General features: G+C 28.8%; 2 protein-coding genes across 7 annotated transcripts; both read left to right on the top strand.

Moving 5' to 3' along the window:
* The first annotated feature begins 9,446 nt into the window (after positions 1-9,446).
* LOC145966405 (uncharacterized) lies at positions 9,447-11,980 on the top strand. Its single transcript, XM_083090458.1, has 4 exons — positions 9,447-10,319; positions 10,608-11,173; positions 11,746-11,815; positions 11,921-11,980. The coding sequence occupies exons 1-4, from the start codon at positions 9,447-9,449 to the stop codon at positions 11,978-11,980; spliced, it is 1,569 nt and encodes a 522-aa protein (XP_082946584.1).
* Positions 11,981-14,209: 2,229 nt separating this feature from the next.
* LOC145966363 (pyrimidodiazepine synthase) lies at positions 14,210-19,370 on the top strand. Of its 6 annotated transcripts, none has more exons than XM_083090412.1 (9): positions 14,213-14,402; positions 14,909-15,069; positions 15,800-15,900; positions 16,021-16,598; positions 16,675-16,839; positions 16,919-17,051; positions 17,222-17,337; positions 17,698-17,722; positions 18,873-19,370. In XM_083090412.1, exons 4-9 carry the CDS (start codon positions 16,401-16,403, stop codon positions 18,938-18,940), a joined length of 705 nt encoding a protein of 234 aa, XP_082946538.1. In that variant the 5' UTR covers positions 14,213-14,402; positions 14,909-15,069; positions 15,800-15,900; positions 16,021-16,400; the 3' UTR covers positions 18,941-19,370. The 6 variants fall into 6 exon arrangements, with proteins under 6 accessions (XP_082946536.1, XP_082946538.1, XP_082946537.1 ...); XM_083090411.1 differs by having other exon boundaries at positions 14,217-14,402; positions 16,021-16,114; positions 16,441-16,598; positions 17,698-19,370; XM_083090413.1 differs by having other exon boundaries at positions 14,217-14,402; positions 16,021-16,145; positions 16,441-16,598; positions 17,698-19,370.
* The last annotated feature ends 496 nt before the right edge of the window (positions 19,371-19,866 follow it).

The following is a 19,866-nucleotide window of genomic DNA, read 5'->3' as shown; positions in this document are numbered from 1 at the left end:
GGCCGTCGTTACCGGTAGGAACACCCATGCCGGACAGGTCGAAGGGGAAGAGTCAGACTAAGAGAGAGATACCAAAATTATTATATTATTTATTCATATTAATTATTTATTATATTAATATATTAATTAATACATATGAATTAATATATAATAATATTTATTATATTATTATATTAATATTTTTGAGTAAAATGAAGCAAAAAAGTCAATAATCGAAAGAATAAAGAAAAATAGACTTCAGCAATTTGAGTATTTGTTAAAAATGCCTGAAGATAACAAATGGCCACAGAAAGTATTCCGATGGACATCACAAGAAGAAGAAGCGTTTCTATAGTTTTTAGGACGAGGCAGTGCGACAATTCATAACAATCCGAAGACTCTAAGGAAAAGATGCATTGGACAAAGACGCATAATGATTAGACATATAAAAAGACAGCTTGCAAATAGTTATAAAATTTACTAATAATATAATAATAATATATTTTGTAATTATGTTATACTTTATTATTAAGTACATTGTATTATATAAAATAGAGCATTTTAAATATAAAAAATATTGCAGCAATGAAGATTATAATAAAATATTATGTAATTATAATATTATAATATTATATATATATATATATATATATATATATATGTAATTTTATATTGTTAATTGTGCTGAGGAAGGATCAAAGACGATCCGAAATATTCGTTATTTTTGTAGTTTTTTAGTACGAAATAAACAACAATTAATAAGAAGGAAATGTTGTTTCTTTCTTGTGCTCCAACTACCGCGCTGTGGCATTTATGTGCAATTTTGATTTAATTAATATGAAATCAATTTTTATGAGCGAAAATTATTTTTTATTGATATTTATATAGAGTCAAATATAATTCGTTTCCGATGTTTCATCTATTTTTCAATCATTTAAATATAATTCGGATTAAAAACGCGCACTTTAAAACGTCGAATGGTAGAATCGTCTAAATAATTAACATATAACAAAAAGCTCCATAAAAAATACTTTAATCTTTTAATAAATAATTATGTAATTAATCTATATAATCTAAAATATTTCTCTATACTTTAATATTCCGCGCATATATTTGTTAAAGAATGTAAAATATTTCGATAATGAACGGACAATAACATCTTGGCCTTGGTGGCGTAAACAACAGCGCGCTAATATTTACATGCCACGACTTTGGTATTATTCGCACAATGACACTCGAGCAAAGATAGTGATACAAAATACTTTGTATATTATCGAATTAATAATTAAATGATTATTACATATCATAGCTTCAATTACATTAATCTTTCGATCTTATAATTCGTGTATAATACACATATATTATACATATATCAACAATGAAAATAGCATTTAACAAGTAGTATTGAATTTGGCCCGATATAAATGTCGAGCGAATACGTCCCTCGTGTGTTCTTTATCTCTTACAATATAATAAAGTGCATTTCTTGTATAATTATTCTGCGATGAGGCATGCCGCAAGGTATCTCACAATCGTTCCATAATTATAATTAGTCGTATTTTCGAGAGTGAGTGCCACGAAAAAATAACAAAGGACGAACAAGGGAGGAAAAGGATATTGGGAAAGGCATATAAGATAGGCAACATACGGAGTAATGAAATTGCGTGGTAAGTGATTTATAAATTTTTTATATATTATTCATATTATTTTTTAATTAAAAAAATTACTATCGTAAAATATTATTAAAAATATTATTACCTGATTAATAAAATTATGATTACCTGATGGATATATCGTTACGTTTTGAACGGTTTCAACAAATCTAAAATAATAAATTATACTTTATCACGAAATATATTTGATTATATGTATTATTAAAGAAGTAATTTTATTCGTATAGAACATATAGTAATTTTATTCGTATCACTATCTATATGTTATTGAAAATTCATTGCCGAAATATGTATTTTACATACTATAAGATATACAGGATGTCTGATAACCTTTTGTAGTCCCGAAGTGTGAAGGTAGATTGGCTCAAATTAAGAAGGAAGGTGCTCTGTTTTGCAATATTAGTAATAATTAACGAAAAATTAATTAAAGAAAATCGGCCAATTTGGGTGAGGTAACGAGAGTCCGATTGTAACCTTATACTAGGCGCGCGGCGAAGAGGTGAGTGGGGAAGGAGTAGTGAGTTCGGGTAAATTGTTTAATAAATAATCAATTTTAATCAATAAATTAAAATACTTCCATAATTTAATATTCCGTTAGTGTATATTTTATAATGTATAAAATATTTCGGAATTATCGATAACACGGCGTTCGTCTTTGGCAATATAAAATATAAACAGTAGCGCGCTATACGTTACCGCTTTATCATCATTCGCACGGTGACTCTCGAATAATAAAGTAGTGGTGAGAAACGCTTCGTATATTGTAATTTTTTTACTAAACACAACTACGATTAATATCGAAATATAATTTGCTTTAAATATTAATAAAAATCAATTAATTAAAAATTAATTAACGACATGAAACTGTATCGAACGATAAATCTTTATCGAATCGTAATGCTTTATTACCGCGATTAAAAATTGTAACAGAGGATACAAAAGGAGATAAGAGAATTAATTTTATTATGATCTTTCGATTATTGATGCTTATTATAATAATTTCCCTAACGATACTTATTAGAATTAAATAAATTTTGACCAATTAAATTTTAAATTTTCTTATTCGACAGTCACTCATAAAATATTACGATGAATTATCAACGATGAATTATAATAACAATAATCTAGTATAAGTCGACCTTGGCGATATAAACAGTACCGCGGTAATGTTTTTGTCTTACGGTCATTCACACAGTAACCTTGAGCAGTAAAGTAGTGAGACGTTTCATATATTATCAAATTCTTCCTTTACACAGTCAACCTTGACGATATAAACAGTACGGCGGTAATGTTTCTGACGTACGATCATTCGCTCAGTGGCTCTTGAGCAGTAAAGTACTGATGCGAAATGTTTCATATATTATCAAATTCTTTCTCTAAACACGGTTGCAAGTGTAACGAGAATTCAAATGTCACGAGCAAAAGTAAAGAAGGCAAAAGAAAAAAGGAGGTTTTGGTAATAGATAGATCAATAAGATATGGTAAATCATTTATATAAATTATTTATCATTTATATTATATATTCAAAATATACATATTTCTCGTTTTGCTTTATTTCTTTGATAGTGAATCAATAGTGATTAATCAATAATGATTAAATATTATAAATTGTGATCAATAGTGATTTTCAATTATAATATTAAATTATAACGTATATATAATACATATACATATAAGAAATATTCCATTTTATATTAAAATAATTAAAACATTTATAATAAAATTTTTTTTAATTAATAATTTTAGATACTTCTTATATTTTATAAAATATTTCATGTCAATATATTTATTTCAATATTTCATATATAGAAAAATAGAAATTTTTTTATTTATCATGTTTTTAAAAGTTTATATCTAAGAAATATAAATTATTTTGTAATTACACGATTTATAATATTAAAATACATCTATTTAAAAGTGAAAATTTAAAAATTAATTGCGCGCAATAATTAGTTTTTAAATCAATTATTTTGAACATTACTTTATATAATAGATGTTCTCTTATCCTTTATATTTCTATTTATCGTTTATATTTGCGAATTTAAATTTATGTACTATATTACAAAATAAATTTTAAATTATATATTATATTATATATAAAATTATATATAATATAACTCTCCCATGGGGTACGCCTTGTCGCGGTGGGAGGGCTTAGTACTTGGATGGTGCCTTGAGGTTTATCTTAAATTTTTCTATTTATGATAAATCTTAAGGTGCCTGAATGGGAAGCTAAGTACCCTTTCGCGTCGTCGGTGCCGTCAACGTGCCGCGGACGGCAAGCGCTTCGTTACCGCGTTTTTGCGTTGTAGTATTCTCGCGTCGTCGCGTTTTCGCGGAACTTTTGGACTTTTTCATATAAAATCCCAATTTCATTTATTGTTACGAGTCTCTACTTCCGATGCCAATTAACTGGGATGTTCGAATTTGCACACGTTGCTTTGCAACGTACACTCGCGCTTCGTGCTTCGTGCTTCGTCAAGTGATTCGGCCCGAATTAGTTAGAACTCGATCGGTTGCTCGGAATGGTCGTCAATGGGTCCCTTCTCTTTGCTCGTCTACAGCCACACGCACTGCGTGTGTTAATCCTGTCGAGGAGTCGAGTGGATTCCCCTAGGCACGATTTTCGCTCGGTAAAAGGGGTTGCCTCTCCATTTTCTAAATTGCTGAATGTTAGTATTTAAAAAATGTGGGTATCCTCTTCTTTTGTCGTCTACTAGCCTGGTGTAGCATATAGCAACCGCGGGAGGCATAATATGTCCGGGCGGAACACCTGAAATCGTGCTTAGCGGGTCCAGGTTCGATACGAGATAGGATAATTATACGCGAAAAAGAGTTGGTGAACTTCATTTTCCTCTATTTCCGTCAATCGTTTCATCTTCTTTCCGGTTTGAGCTTAGTCCTTGCTCGTTGTATCGTTGCATTCCCGACCTGTTGACTCGAAACTGATTCTCGTAAATGAAATGAGATTTTCGCTCGTACCGAAACCGGGAGTGCCGTTCAAAGTATATACATATTAAGTATATACATCGCGCGACCAAATAGAAAATTTTTTATCGTACTGAAATAGTGCGGGAACCGCTCAGTATCGCGCGTAAAAGTGCGAAAAAAGCGATAAAAATATCGCTCGTGAGTGCGGGAGTGACGTTAAGTATCGCGCGTCTAACAATAAGATTGAGAGAAGGAGGAGGCCTAGAAGAGGCATCAGGCTCCGGCAGAGCAACCTTCTAGTAAGCAATTTATTTATTTGTAATTTGTAATTGCATTATATATTAAATATTAAATATATTTATTATAATTTAAATTAAACAATTAATCGCAACAATTAATTTGATGTTTTTATTTATATTCATTTATTTATATTTAAATAAGAGAGAATTAAAGAAAAAGATTTTTAAATTAAAGCTATAATCTTGTAAAGGTGTAAGCTTTTATAAAGTTATAAGAGAATTATTAGTAATGTTTTTTAAAATTTATAGAATTATTTTATTAATCTGCTATTATTATATGCATCGAATATAAAATTCAATGTATACAATAATTTTTGAAATATTAATTATTTTGAACGCTGCTACATTGGAATCTTCTTTTGTATGTTATAGATCGATGCAACAACCCTGATGATCTGAGAGGAGGAGCAGGCCTAGGAGAGGCATCCTGCACCGGCGGAACAACCTGATGGTGAATATTATTATATATATATTAATTGTTATAAATCGTTAACTTATTATAAACAAACAATAATTCAATCTTATTATTTAAATGAATTAAAGAGAAAGATTTTTATAAGTCATATAAAATTTTCTATTTAAAAAACAGTTTCGAAAATTTATAAAATTTTTCCATACGTGTTTTTCTGCTTATTATTTTACACGGATATAAAATTCCGCGCGATGAAAATTTTTTTAAATATTGATTGCATTTTGTGAGCATTATTATAAATGAATTTTATATTTGTATGTTACAGACAACTAGCTTCGATAACAACAACTCCGCTGTTGCGCATCAGTGTCGGTGAGTCAGAAAAACTTTTATTTAACTTTAAGGTAACGGATTCGTAGAGATTGCAGATGTAGATGTAGATGTAGATTGTAGATTGTAGATAAATCCGTTGCCTTAAAATGAATGAGCTAGGATGGATTAAATTAAATAAATTTTAATAAATTCTTTCGAAATGCTTTGCATCTATTACAAAAATATATTAAAATATTAATTAAAAAAAGAAGAAATCAAAAAAAGATTTTTTTGAAAAGATTTTGTCTAATTTATTAAATAAAGAACATCCATTAACAATTTTATCAATTTTATCAATTTCTTATGCTAATTTATTCTTATAACGCGCACTTATCTTCTAATTCCTTATAGCTCATCCATCGTAGAATTTGTTTGTAGATATTGTTTTTAAACTTTACTTTAACTTAATATAAAGTCAAATGATTAATTGATTAAATAATTTGTAATATGATAAAAATTATACACAAATTAATTTTATATTTTATTACAAAATATAAAATATATGGAAATTTGTAATAATTTGGCTTTTTTTCAGTTAAAATAAAGTTATATTCAAATATTTAACGAACGATCGTAAAATGGAACGATCGTTACTAAATGAGCGTAAATATTTCACGCTCATTTGCCGGTAATTATTCGGCAAAAAAAGGAGTGTTTATCTCCTTTTTCAATCTCTGATTAGAGATCGAGAAAGAAAATGGCCAGGATCAACGAAAGGTAGGTTCAACTGGCCTGAAGAGGACACAGTTAGGGTACGCGGTTAGAATACGCGGTTAGGGCACGCGATTAGGGCATGTAATTAGGGCACGTGATTAAAATATATACATGGTTAGGTTAGGTGATGATTAGAAATAGGTTCCACAAATCTCGAATAATTTTAGTTAATCAGGAAGTAGGGTTGTTAGGGCTATATTAAGTAAGATCATTAGAATTCTTCTTTTAATATTAGGATTGTTAGGGCTATTAGGTAAGATTCATTCTTTCTTTTAATATTCCAATAATCTTAAGGGTAAATTAAATTTATTTTAATTAAATTGAATTTATTTTTAAAAATATTGTAAAAATGAGAAGCGATCTGTCTACCGCTTCTTATACTCTGAGACATTTTTGCCTATAACTTAATAATTATTGCGAATTTTGCAATATGGTAGAGAACTTTTCTTTTCAGTTTGACCCAATCTATCACCACTTTTCGTTTGATCACTTAATAATCACACACTACAAGCGGTTTACCGCTTCTCATGCGCCGGGACATTTTTGCTTATTACTTAATAATTATTGCGAATTTTGCAAAATGGTAGAGGACTTTTCTTCTTAGTTTGACCCAATCTATCATCACTTTTTGTTTGGTCCCTCACGAATCGGACACCCTGTATATCTAATGTAATTGAGGGCGCTTCGATTATTATATTATAAAAGATATACACACACATATCGCAATCGGATATTCCGAATATTATCGATTTATTTATTCGTCGCGTTTTCTCAGGAATTTCAAATCGCGATTTATCTTATAATTTAATATTATCTTATAATTTAATCGTTGACTTATACATCGAAGCTTTGTCTATCTTTCCACGTCTTTGAATATTGTCTTTAATAATCCGCGTAAAATGCACTAATAATATAAATATTTTTTTCTATAATTAAAAAACGGTCGATAACTTTATTAATGACTGTTTTAATCGCGATTGTTTACACTAGATAAATCTTATTAAATTCTATTATTACATCGATTATTAGAGGGACCTTGATAAAATCATTCAATTCTCTATTAAACGTGGCGATAACGCGATTTTTTAATTATATTTTAAAGCTCATTTTATCTTATTTAGCTAATCATGCGCGAGATAGGATATGCATTTTATTCTCAATTGCGAAGTATAAAATCGCGTATTAATCACAAATAAATTGGACAGTGAATTTTATGTTCATAAACAATACGGACCACAAATGTTTATCAAAATATCTTCGTGTATCATCATTTGTATGATAATAATTATGTCGCGCGTATCTATTGATGGTTTTGATTATCATATTACAAAAATTATACGTATATTTCTCGTAATCGAATATTCCGATTATTATCGATTTAAATGAAAGTAATTTAATCGACCACACCGGCAATATTTATTGATGAAAAATTCACAACGTTTCGACCATGGGTTTTGGTCCTTATCAAGTGAACTAAAATTATTACATATAATATAAACAATAAATGAATTACAATAAAATGTGACCAAAAAAAATGGAGAAAGAAGAAAAAATCATATACATACATTATCTTAGGTAACTAATACGTGGTGAGAAATAAAGAAATCACTGTGTCAAGTCATGTCGACCTCTCGATCCAACACAAAGAGAAAGACTAAACCACCTTTATTAGTCTATCATAAATATCGTTTAAACTTTCAGTGTCCTTTTGTAAGTTAACAGTGTTGTCAGACTTTTTGATGAAAAACATTTCACACAGCAATTTCTCTCTTTCTCACATGTCTCTCATTATGCAGAATAACCGGTGTTGACCAATCGAAGTCATGATTAAGTTCCAATTTATGTTTGCTAACCACAGAAAGATTGCTTTCGTGCAATTTAATGTTGTTGCAATGTTCTTTGATACGAGTGCCTAAATGTCTTTTTGTTTGGCCAATATATGACATATTACAATTTTTACAGTTTAACTTGTAAACAACCTCAGTCCTGTTATTAATAGGCAATCTATCTTTTCCACGTTTAATTAATGAATTCAGTTTATTAGGTACATTATAGACAACCTTCAGACCAACATTTTTGAAAAGGCGACTAATCTCATCACTCAAGCCCTCTACAAACGGCAACGAAATGTAAAATGATGTAGTCGCATTATCACGTTCCGTATTCATATTTACATTGTCGCGGTGTTTTAAAAATTCTAGTCTTTCATTTATTGTTTATACCCAGACAGCACACAAATATCCGAAGAACATCCATAAGATGATCATTAAGGATATTGAGGATATCAACAGATGATCCATTTTACGTTCTTCGGACATTCAGTGGACGTCCGTGGTATATCTGTTTATGAAATTGGTGGATATGCTTTAATCCCTAAATAATAATATAATTTATCTATTTCATATAAAATTTTACATAAAAATTTCATATAAAAATTTTATTTATAATTTATACTCGCATATTGCATTTTACATTTTAAATAAGTAATGAACGGATTATTTTCGTTTATTTGCCGGACATTTACTTGTCCGACTTATAAAATCAATTTAATATCTGAAACTCTTGCATTGAGATCAGAAATTAAATTGAACAGTATATTTTTAATCTTATTTGTTACTCTTTGCAAACTTTATATAATTTTCATAACTAAAATTTAAATACGAGAAAGATAGCGCATCGCACGTCGCATAGCGGTAAACGAACGAACTAACACACCCTTGCGTGCTCGCGCGAAACTTTGACGTCCAAGATCGGTTTTGTGGACGTCCAAATATTGGCCGTTAACGGATGTCCCGAATCGGATGTACGATGAACGGTCATTTCATGTCCATGGACGTGCGGACGTAAAATGGACATAAAATGAATGTCCATAGAATGTCCTGTGCTGTCTGGATATTATATGTAATAATTTTAGTTCACTTGATAAGGACCAAAACCCATGGTCGAAACGTTGTGAATTTTCCATCAATAAATATTGCCGGTGTGGTCGATTAAATTACTTTCATTTATTTTATCTACTGGCGACGTTCAAGAATTTATCATTATTTTACGCTCCTGGACCTAATTATGGAGCCTCCGCAATCTAACATGTTTTTCCAAACGATTACGAATCGGTTTGGCAATATTTACACGACCTTGTTGAAGTCATGGATTAACAATAAGAGGAAGATCTGTACCGCTAATCAACAACTTATTTTCTTACCTCGATGCAGAAGCCACGATTTAATTCCGTCCCATATTGACAAGTTAAAGGCCAACATCGCATTTCATAGCAGCAGCATCAACCGTTCTTTTGAAAAAACCACTAAGAAATTCCGCTATAGATTGCTGAATTTAGAAATTAAAGATCTTAATTTTAACCTAAATTATTTGCGTGCTAGCGTTGAAAGGATCGAAAGAGCACTTAGTGAAGGTTTACCACGAGATCTTGTTCTTAGATTTTTTGAGTTTAATGAACGGAAGTTCTTAAGAATTACCAACAGATTAAAATCTAATTTAATCAAGAAATTCAACAATTTGACTAATAATAATAAAGCTTTTAATCCTTTCAACAATATCGACACAGCGCGTTGGCTGATTAACATTAGTGGTAAGAATATTCCCGATAGAGTTTCTGAACTTTTGAGTCTTGGTGACAATTTTGGTTTACCGGTACATCAGTCTTTTAAGAACGACCGCATGGGTGTTGTTCTTGAGACTTTGAAGAACTTTGAAATCAATTATAATCGCATCCCCAGGGAAGCCGTTGAAATGACCAGAATTTCGATCGCTAATTCTCTCCAAAAATTCCTTTGTGAGAGGAAGCATATTAGCTCTGTAGATAGATATATTCTTAAGGGATTCTCTCTTTGTAGACAGTTCTTGCGTGATAATGATGATTTGTTTGTCACCAGGGCTGATAAGGGTCAAGTCACAGTAATCATGGACAAAAGTGATTATGTGAGTAAGATGGAGGCTCTTTTGGGTGATCAATGTACTTACAGAAAATTGAATAAGGATCCGATCAGAAAATTAACCAATAGAATTAATACTATTATTAAGTCCTGGCGAAGTAATGATTTAATTAATGGGACTACATATAGAAAATTAAACTCTACTAATGGTAACTTGCCGCGGTGTTATGGTCTGCCTAAGATTTACAAAGCGGGTTTTCCACTACGGATTATTGTGTCATCACTTGGCAGTCCGTTATATAATGTTGCGCAATACATTCACGATATACTACAGATTTCGATTTTGGAACCTAAATCTCACATTAAGGATGGTTGGACTTTTGCCAATAGTTTGAAAGATAAATTTATTAACGATGACGATTTAATGATTTCACTTGATGTTGCTGCACTTTTTACTAATATTCCTAAAGATTTAGTTATAAATGGTGTTACTAAACGTTGGAATTATATTGCGCCTAACACTAAATTTAACTTGTCTCAGTTTTTATACGCGATAGAAACGGTTTTGGATTCCACTAGTTTTTCGTTTAATGGACAGTTTTACGAACAGATTTTTGGTAGCCCTATGGGATCTCCCTTGTCACCTATTTTGGCAAATATCGTGATGGATGATCTAGAAACGCATTGCTTAAGTTTATTGAGTTTTGATGTGCCGCTGTATTATAGATATGTTGATGACATTTTTACCATTGTTCCACGCTCAAAAATTGACGAGATTATATCGACTTTCAATGACTATCATCAATGTTTGACATTTACACATGAAACTGAGTATGACTCGCGTATTAGTTTTTTGGACACGACTGTTATTCGCTCGGATGGTCGGCTTTTGACGGATTGGTACAGAAAACCTACTTGTTCTAATAGATACACTAATTTTTATTCCAAACATCCGTTTAAATATAAAATTAACACCATTTATAGCCTTGTTGACCGCGCAATTTTATTATCCGACGTTCGATTTCATTTTAAGAACATCGATATTATTAAACAGATTCTTTCCAACAATTGTTTTCCAACTCAAATTACTAACCGTTACGTTAAAAAAAAGACTAGAATTTTTAAAACACCGCGACAATGTAAATATGAATACGGAACGTGATAACATCATTTGCGACTACATCATTTTACATTTCGTTGCCGTTTGTAGAGGGCTTGAGTGATGAGATTAGTCGCCTTTTCAAAAATGTTGGTCTGAAGGTTGTCTATAATGTACCTAATAAACTGAATTCATTAATTAAACGTGGAAAAGATAGATTGCCTATTAATAACAGGACTGAGGTTGTTTACAAGTTAAACTGTAAAAATTGTAATATGTCATATATTGGCCAAACAAAAAGACATTTAGGCACTCGTATCAAAGAACATTGCAACAACATTAAATTGCACGAAAGCAATCTTTCTGTGGTTAGCAAACATAAATTGGAACTTAATCATGACTTCGATTGGTCAACACCGGTTATTCTGCATAATGAGAGACATGTGAGAAAGAGAGAAATTGCTGTGTGAAATGTTTTTCATCAAAAAGTCTGACAACACTGTTAACTTACAAAAGGACACTGAAAGTTTAAACGATATTTATGATAGACTAATAAAGGTGGTTTAGTCTTTCTCTTTGTGTTGGATCGAGAGGTCGACATGACTTGACACAGTGATTTCTTTATTTCTCACCACGTATTAGTTACCTAAGATAATGTATGTATATGATTTTTTCTTCTTTCTCCATTTTTTTTGGTCACATTTTATTGTAATTCATTTATTGTTTATATTATATGTAATAATTTTAGTTCACTTGATAAGGACCAAAACCCATGGTCGAAACGTTGTGAATTTTCCATCAATAAATATTGCCGGTGTGGTCGATTAAATTACTTTCATTTATTTTATCTACTGGCGACGTTCAAGAATTTATCATTATTATCGATTTATTTATTCGCGTTTTCTCGCGAATTTTTTAAATCGCGATTTATTTTGTAATTTAATTGTTGATTTACATCGAAGCTTATTTTATTTTTTCGTATTTTGAATATTTCCTTTGATAATCTACACAAAATGCGCCAGTAATGCAAATACTTTCTTCTACAATCGAAGAAATGATCAATAATTTTATTAATGACTCTTTTAATCACGATTATATATATTTACGTTACATAAAACTTATTAAATTCTATTATCGCATATCGATTATTAATGATAAATGTTGCGTAATTAATCATCGCTAATCAGGCTTGTCTGGACTATATAAAAATTTTTAGTAAATTTCATATTATACGTATATTTTGGACATTTTCGCGTAATAAATTATTCCATGTAATAAATAAAAATTATTTTGTATTAAGTTTCAAATTATATTTTACATTCACTTTTGTATTAAACCCTGTATTGAAAGAAAATAAAAATAAAATTTAAAAAAAATTTTTTCCTCGTATCTCCACCTTAACGGAGGCATTTGCTGGATGAGGAGGTTTGAGTACTCTAATGAACTTAAGAGCTATGCCGGCGGTAACGTACGCTGATATTCATGTAGACTATTTTTATATTTACAATAATCTTAAGTATGATCTTAGGTCGCGTCTTGAGATTCCGTTCAGTTAGTAAAATAGTTGTATTTTCCAACTTACTTAAGACGATCTTAAATATAAAAGTGAATTATGAGTGCCGGCCGTAGTTAGATAGGGTTATCCATGCTGGACAGGTCGAAGGAAAAGAGTCAGACTAAGAGAGATATCAAAATTATATATATATATATATATATATATATATATATATATATATATATTATTTTTAATTATGTTAATATTTTTGAATAAAATAAAAGAAAAAGAGACAGTAATTGAGAAAATAGAAAAAAGGCAACTACAGTGATTTGAATATCTATACCCGAGAGAACAAATGTTCATAGAAAATAGCATGACAAATGATGGTAATCCTTATAATTTTAACACAAAGGAATACAATAAACCATAATAATCCAAGAACTCAAAGAAGAGAATATATTGGATAGAAATGCATAGTGATTGGAAATGATTAGAAACTAAAAGACAGTATGAATACAACCTATTTATTAATAGTGTAATACTATTTTGTAATTATATTAATTTTATAATTTAGTACATTGTATTATATAAAGTATTAAGCATAAAAATATTATGCTGGTATAAAAATTATAATAAAAATATATAAATAATGTTGGCTATATTAAAATGGAACATATGAATTCTTTATATTTTATATAAAGGAAGAGACATTTAAAATATTTTATAACATTTATATTTTTCGAATCATAATTATAAAAACTTTAGAAGAATCAGTGATTAATTTGACAAATTCTATACATGTATTAATAATTAAATTTTTAAATAATTAAAAAAATGATTAATAAATATCAAAGATCAGTTTACTGCTAATTAAGATTTATAGAAATCTTAATTTAAAAATGTTTTTATTCCACAGCAGGCATTTTGTGTTTTGTAAATAAAAATATATAAATATGGCAATGAATATAGAAAAATATTTATTTCATCTTTGAACATTACATTAGAAGATTACAGTATCTTTCGCTATTGAATAATTTATTTACTATCAATTTATATACATAAGTGTTTTGTTATACTCTGGTGCTACCGGCATTTCGTGCACATAGCACGGAACGAAACCAGAAATTGTGCACATTATATATTACCCTCTGAGAACATTCATGAACTTTGGCTTTGTAGTTCATGTCCACGTTTTTAATGTCCATAGAGGGAGTATCGCTTTCAGGGATCACCTAAAAGCAGGCCATGACATCTCTCAGTCTTCTCTCTGGTTAAACAAGGATAAAATGATACCCGGGTACACTCGGGTGATGTTTCCGAACGCAGCCCTGGATTTCGCTGTCATTATGCTGCGCATGCGCGGGAGAGAAAGGCGTCTCTGAGAACAACACTGTATACTGTATGTGTTGTACGCTTTTTTACTGTAATTAAAATAAAAAAATTCATCGAATTGTGACAATCTGTAATATCAGTCTGTGTTCGTGAAGGGATTATTTAGATGAGTTCCTCCAGTTCCTCGCACATGGCTAATGGTAAATAATTGTTGCAACAATCAAGCCTAGAGAGAATATCTTTTTATAAAGAATATTATTTACAAAACTGGCAATGCCTGTCATACTCTCCTTCTTTTGTAAAAATTTTCATTTAATCACATTGATGATGGCTCTGCAACTCTCATCCAGGTTAACAATTCTCCAATATAATAGATTTAATATTTATATCTCTTTCATAATTATGATTGAAATGTTTTATCAAAAGATTCGTTTAATGACAGTCATATTCTCATATTAATTGACATCAATTGTTTAATTAAAAGGTGTTGAATCTTTTTTTGTAGAGTAAAATTTCAGAAAATTGTGACACGCAAACAGTTTATATTAGCAATTTATTCAAATTTGCCAAACATCTCTCAGTTCTTATCGATACAAAAGTGTGATTCAGAAACATGATGTTTTGCATTAAACAAACAAGTCTTTCTGAATCCATGCACTGAAAAAATTTAATAAGAAATCTATTAAGAAACTTATTTCCTTTTCAGGAGAAAAAATCATTCCTTTTTGGTAGAATGAGAAATACAATGAGGCATGATAGAAGAAAAACACATTAGCTAGTTATCAAATCCTTCTTTATTTCATTATTTGGAAATAAAAAGAACAGAATTTATCGCAAAACAAATTTTTAGAAAAGCCAAAAATCAAGGTTAAAAATCTCTTCGTAGCTCTCTCACTCATCCCATCCTGTTTCATACGTTTGGAGAATATTTTAAAAACAGATACCTTGGATCTATTCTTCAGACATATTAAAGATTTCCTGAGCACGTATAAAATCTTTGAAAAACCTTTTATTTTGAAAGAAATGAAATCTCTGTTATTAAATCAATCATAGTCAGATCTTCAGAAATTGATCGAATAGATTAAATCATCTTTTGCTGCCAAAACAATACATTTCATCACTAAATGTTCGCACTTAATATTCGTAATTATATATTAAGAGGGAATAAATTTCCTGAATTTTAGCATCACTTTATTAATATTTGTAATTCCAAAAAATGTCCCAGAAAAATTTTAATCAAAATCTCTCCCCTCTTGGCTTTTAAAAATTCTTGAAAAATTAATTTTATCTCGTTTTGATGAATTAAACGTAACAATGTTATTTCTAATCAATTTGAATTAAAAAGATGGGATTGTTAGTTCTCATCTGTTCATTAATTAACATCTATAAATTGCTTATGAGAGTATTCATGGAGAATTTAGTTTAATGATGGAATTTAGTTTAATGATGGTGTGACGAGATAGATACAATATTTCGAACACAATTTTCTTTATATTTTCCTTCTTTATTAAGTATAAAAAATACAAATCCTATATTGCGATATTTAGAGTTTATCCTTCATTTAGGCTTTAACACATTCTATATTTCTTTGACACAGTTCACATTCTCTGCAGTAGTGGATGTCTCAAAAATGGGAAACAGGACACTATATGGGATTTGCAATCTACTTTCTTTGCAAATATTATTAAGGATCTCTTCGTATGTTTTTGTATACACTGTCAAAACTCTAGTCACTTTATGTTGTATAAAAATTATTGCTTCTGAAGAAATTACACAATATTCATGAATTCCCGCAATGTAATGGACCTTAGCTTTCAGATCTCATCAAACAAAATTGTTATATCTTACACCTTAAGGACAAACTGGAAATGCTATCTCTAAGGAATAAAAAATCAAAATTATATGGATATCTGTACATATTAAAATTCTAGACAAAACTAAAGTTATGCACAGCTTTCTTTGAGCAGATTATGAAACACAGAAATTTCATACATTCTCTGAGTTAATTTTATTTAAAACTTTATAAGTTATATGTAACTATATCACAGCAAGCTATCCTGTCCAGTGCCAATAGAAAAAGAATAAGAAGAATATTTATCACATAACAGATATTATGGCTTCATTCCGATATTCATTGCCAGTACTGAAAATTTATAGTTTACATCACATACACTATAGATTTTCAGCACTGGCAGTGAATGCAACCTATATTGAGTTCTCTCTTAATTTTTGTTTTAGGCTCCAAAAAGCCAGAGCCAATAGAGAATCAAGGGCGTTTGTACAGTATGAAATATTGTCCTTTTGCTCACAGAGTACGACTCATACTCACTCTAAAACAAATTCCTCATGACATTGTCAATATTAATTTGCAGGATAAGCCAGACTGGTATTTCCAAGTATGTATCCAGTTACTTTTAATTGACAAATGTAGTTTTTTTTCTTGCTATTTATACAAAAATACTTTCGTTTTAGATTCATCCAGAAGGCAAAGTACCAGCTTATGTAGACACAGATGATGCAATAATAACAGACTCTGTTACAATAGCAAACTATTTGGATCAAAAATATCCTGCGCCTCCTTTATACAACGATAAAACAAAAAGTCGTGATTTAGAACTATTAGATCATTTTTCTAAGGTGTTAATAATAACATTGATTAACTAATTTTTTTCGAGAAATGAAATAATCAGTTTTCTAATCAATGTTATTTCTACAGATTATAAACACTTTCTCGAATTGCATACATGACAAAGATAAGAGACAATTTGAAGAAATTGTAGTTGAGACAAAGGACAATTTACAAGAATTTGAGGAAGAACTTGGTATACGTAAGACACCATTTTTTGGAGGTTTGTGTAACTCTTTTTTTTTTTTCTTCGAATGCCTTATATCAGGATTATTAATTTATGTTTTATTTATTAGTCTTTTAAACAATAAGCAAGATTTATGTTTTATAAAATATTATTAATTTACAGTTTTAATCCTTTTTATATATTATAAAAAATGTTTGTTTTACCAGGAAATAATCCTGGTATGTTGGATATTCTTATGTGGCCCTGGTTTGAGCGTGCAAAAGCTCTGACTATACTTTACAAACGGCGTGCAAGTCTTGACAATGAGAGATTTCCTAATCTTGTAAGTATACATTTAATATAGTTTTTTATATTTATCAATAATTTGGGTAAACATTTATCACAATTTAATCTCTTGAATATTTGCTCACAGTACAAGCAATATATTTTTCTCAAAAAACTCATTTCTTTAATATTGTATAATATTATGATTAATTATTTACATAAAACTAAATTATTAATGTTATTAAAAGTAATCTTCTAAATAGTGTTAATAAGTTTGGTAACAAAAATCTCATTTTTCTAATCAAATCTATTTGTATTACAATTTAACATATGCTTCTGGCATAAAATTATATTAATTTGACTTTTTGCACCTGAGAAAATTAATTATTTATTAATCGCATTGTTTGCTCAATCTCAGATGGACTGGTTGGATGAAATGAAAGGTCAGTGGTTTATTGAGGAACACAAATGCTCTTATGAAAAGTTTGCAAAGTTTATAGAAGCTTCAAAAATAGGAAACGTTGATTACGATAATATTTAAACATATTTACGTAATATATCAAAAAAAGCTGCAAGAATAAACAAAATTGCTTAATTTAAATGACAGAGATTAACATAATAGCATTAAAATCAACATTCCAATTAATATAACATTCTAATAGTATTAATATCAATAATATAAAAATAATATTAATATCAAATATTCTTCCTTATGTCATTTGACTCATATGTGTTCAATTTTGTAGGTTTAATATGTAATAATTAATACTTAATATTTTTTATACTCTCTTCTTTCTTTAAATATATTGCACATATCGTATATAGCAACGTTTTTTATAATTTATTTATAATTATTATAATACAAAATTGTTTAGTGCGGTCTAACTTAACAAAGTAATTTAATATTAAATTTAATTAAATATAATATACTTTACATATATTTTTAAATGTAATTACATTCTGCATTTTAACAAGGTACTAATAGAGCATATAATTGTATCGTGTGCTGTATTATAATTATTGCAATCACTGTTAACGTAAAATGCAAATTGTAGCATTTATAGCATGCGTTGATCTTTCACAATTTATTTGCTCTTTAATTAATAATAAACTTCAATATATAGTAATAAAATTTTAATTTATATAAATATATTTTTGTTTTTACATTTTTTTATATTACACTGCTATCATACAAATGATAAAAAAATATTGATCTTTCTTGTTTGAGTATTTAGAATTAATAAGAATAATATAAATAAATTGAATTCTATTTCTACTGCGCGTGAGAGGTTCGATATATTTTAAAATTGTTCTATATTGAAGTTAACACGAGAAGTTTGATTATTTGATATTTCAGGAATTGCAATATGCTTGTATTTCGATAGATTTTGAATACCATTGAGTCATAAGTCGAGATAGTGCGAGAGAGACTGTAGATATCTCTCCATTATTAATATAAAAGAAACATGAAAATAACTTGCAAGTTTTTCTCTCTTAATACAAATGTGTATAGTTAATACTAATGAGTTTATATATACCTATGTTTGAATCATTACGTATTTTTACGTATTTTCCATTAGTATTGAATTTCAGGTAAAAAATATCACAAAATTATCACAAATGTCTTCCGCATAATATCAGTTTTGTCTCTGTATATGTGATACATTAAAACGTGTACAATTGAACCCGTTTTCCTATATTCAGAATCGATATTCTCGCACATTACACGCTCTATGTCTTCCTAATTCAAGTGCGAAAAAGAGGCAATTGTCACGCAATCATTGTTAGATATAATGTATTGTTTTATATGATTGTTATCGATATTATACTTTCTGTATATTTTGTAATATAATTAATATTCTCGAATTATTATATTATGATAAAAATAATATTGTCATTATATAATTTCGTATAATTGATTTAATAATCAATATAAAAAATAATCATCCTTTTACATTTGAGAACGATATCTTGGAAATAATATCTTACATATATTTTCTACTGTATATCTCTACATCAAATAACATGTCATATTATTGTTTTACTTATAATGTATTTTAAATCTGTAATTAAATTTTTAAATAAAAAATGCATATTAAGTATTACGATATTATTGACAATTGAGAATGTCAAAATTGTCCAATCATCCCGGCAATTTAACATACGAACTTTATTATTTTGCACATTGTTTTGTAGACTATTTCAATAACATAGTCAATAATGCGTCTAACATAAATTATAAACATATACATATTCAAAAAAATTTAGAAATTATAATAAATGTTTCAAAGCCAAAATTTACGCTGCTATGTAAATGTTATATCATATTTGAAATTGTAAATTTCTAAAAATTACGCAGTTTTCATTTTATGCAACGCATTTATTAGTCTGCATATAGTTTTCTAATTAATTAATTATAAACTATAATAAATATACTATAAATAAACTATAATAAATAATTAATATTAATTATACTATAAATAAACTATAATAAATAATTAACTATAAAAATTGAAACAAATCAAATTAAATATCAGGAGTATTAAGGAGAGAATCACCAGTTCAATATCTCGTTTCAGAAAATTCG

The sequence above is a fragment of the Camponotus vicinus genome, unplaced genomic scaffold, assembly GCF_025532165.1.
Source record: "Camponotus vicinus isolate PSW18456_S1 unplaced genomic scaffold, iyCamVici1.0 SCAF_2, whole genome shotgun sequence".
Lineage (NCBI taxonomy): Eukaryota > Metazoa > Arthropoda > Insecta > Hymenoptera > Formicidae > Camponotus > Camponotus vicinus.
Note: the sequence above shows the minus strand (reverse complement) of the source record. Positions and strands in the feature narration are given on the sequence as shown.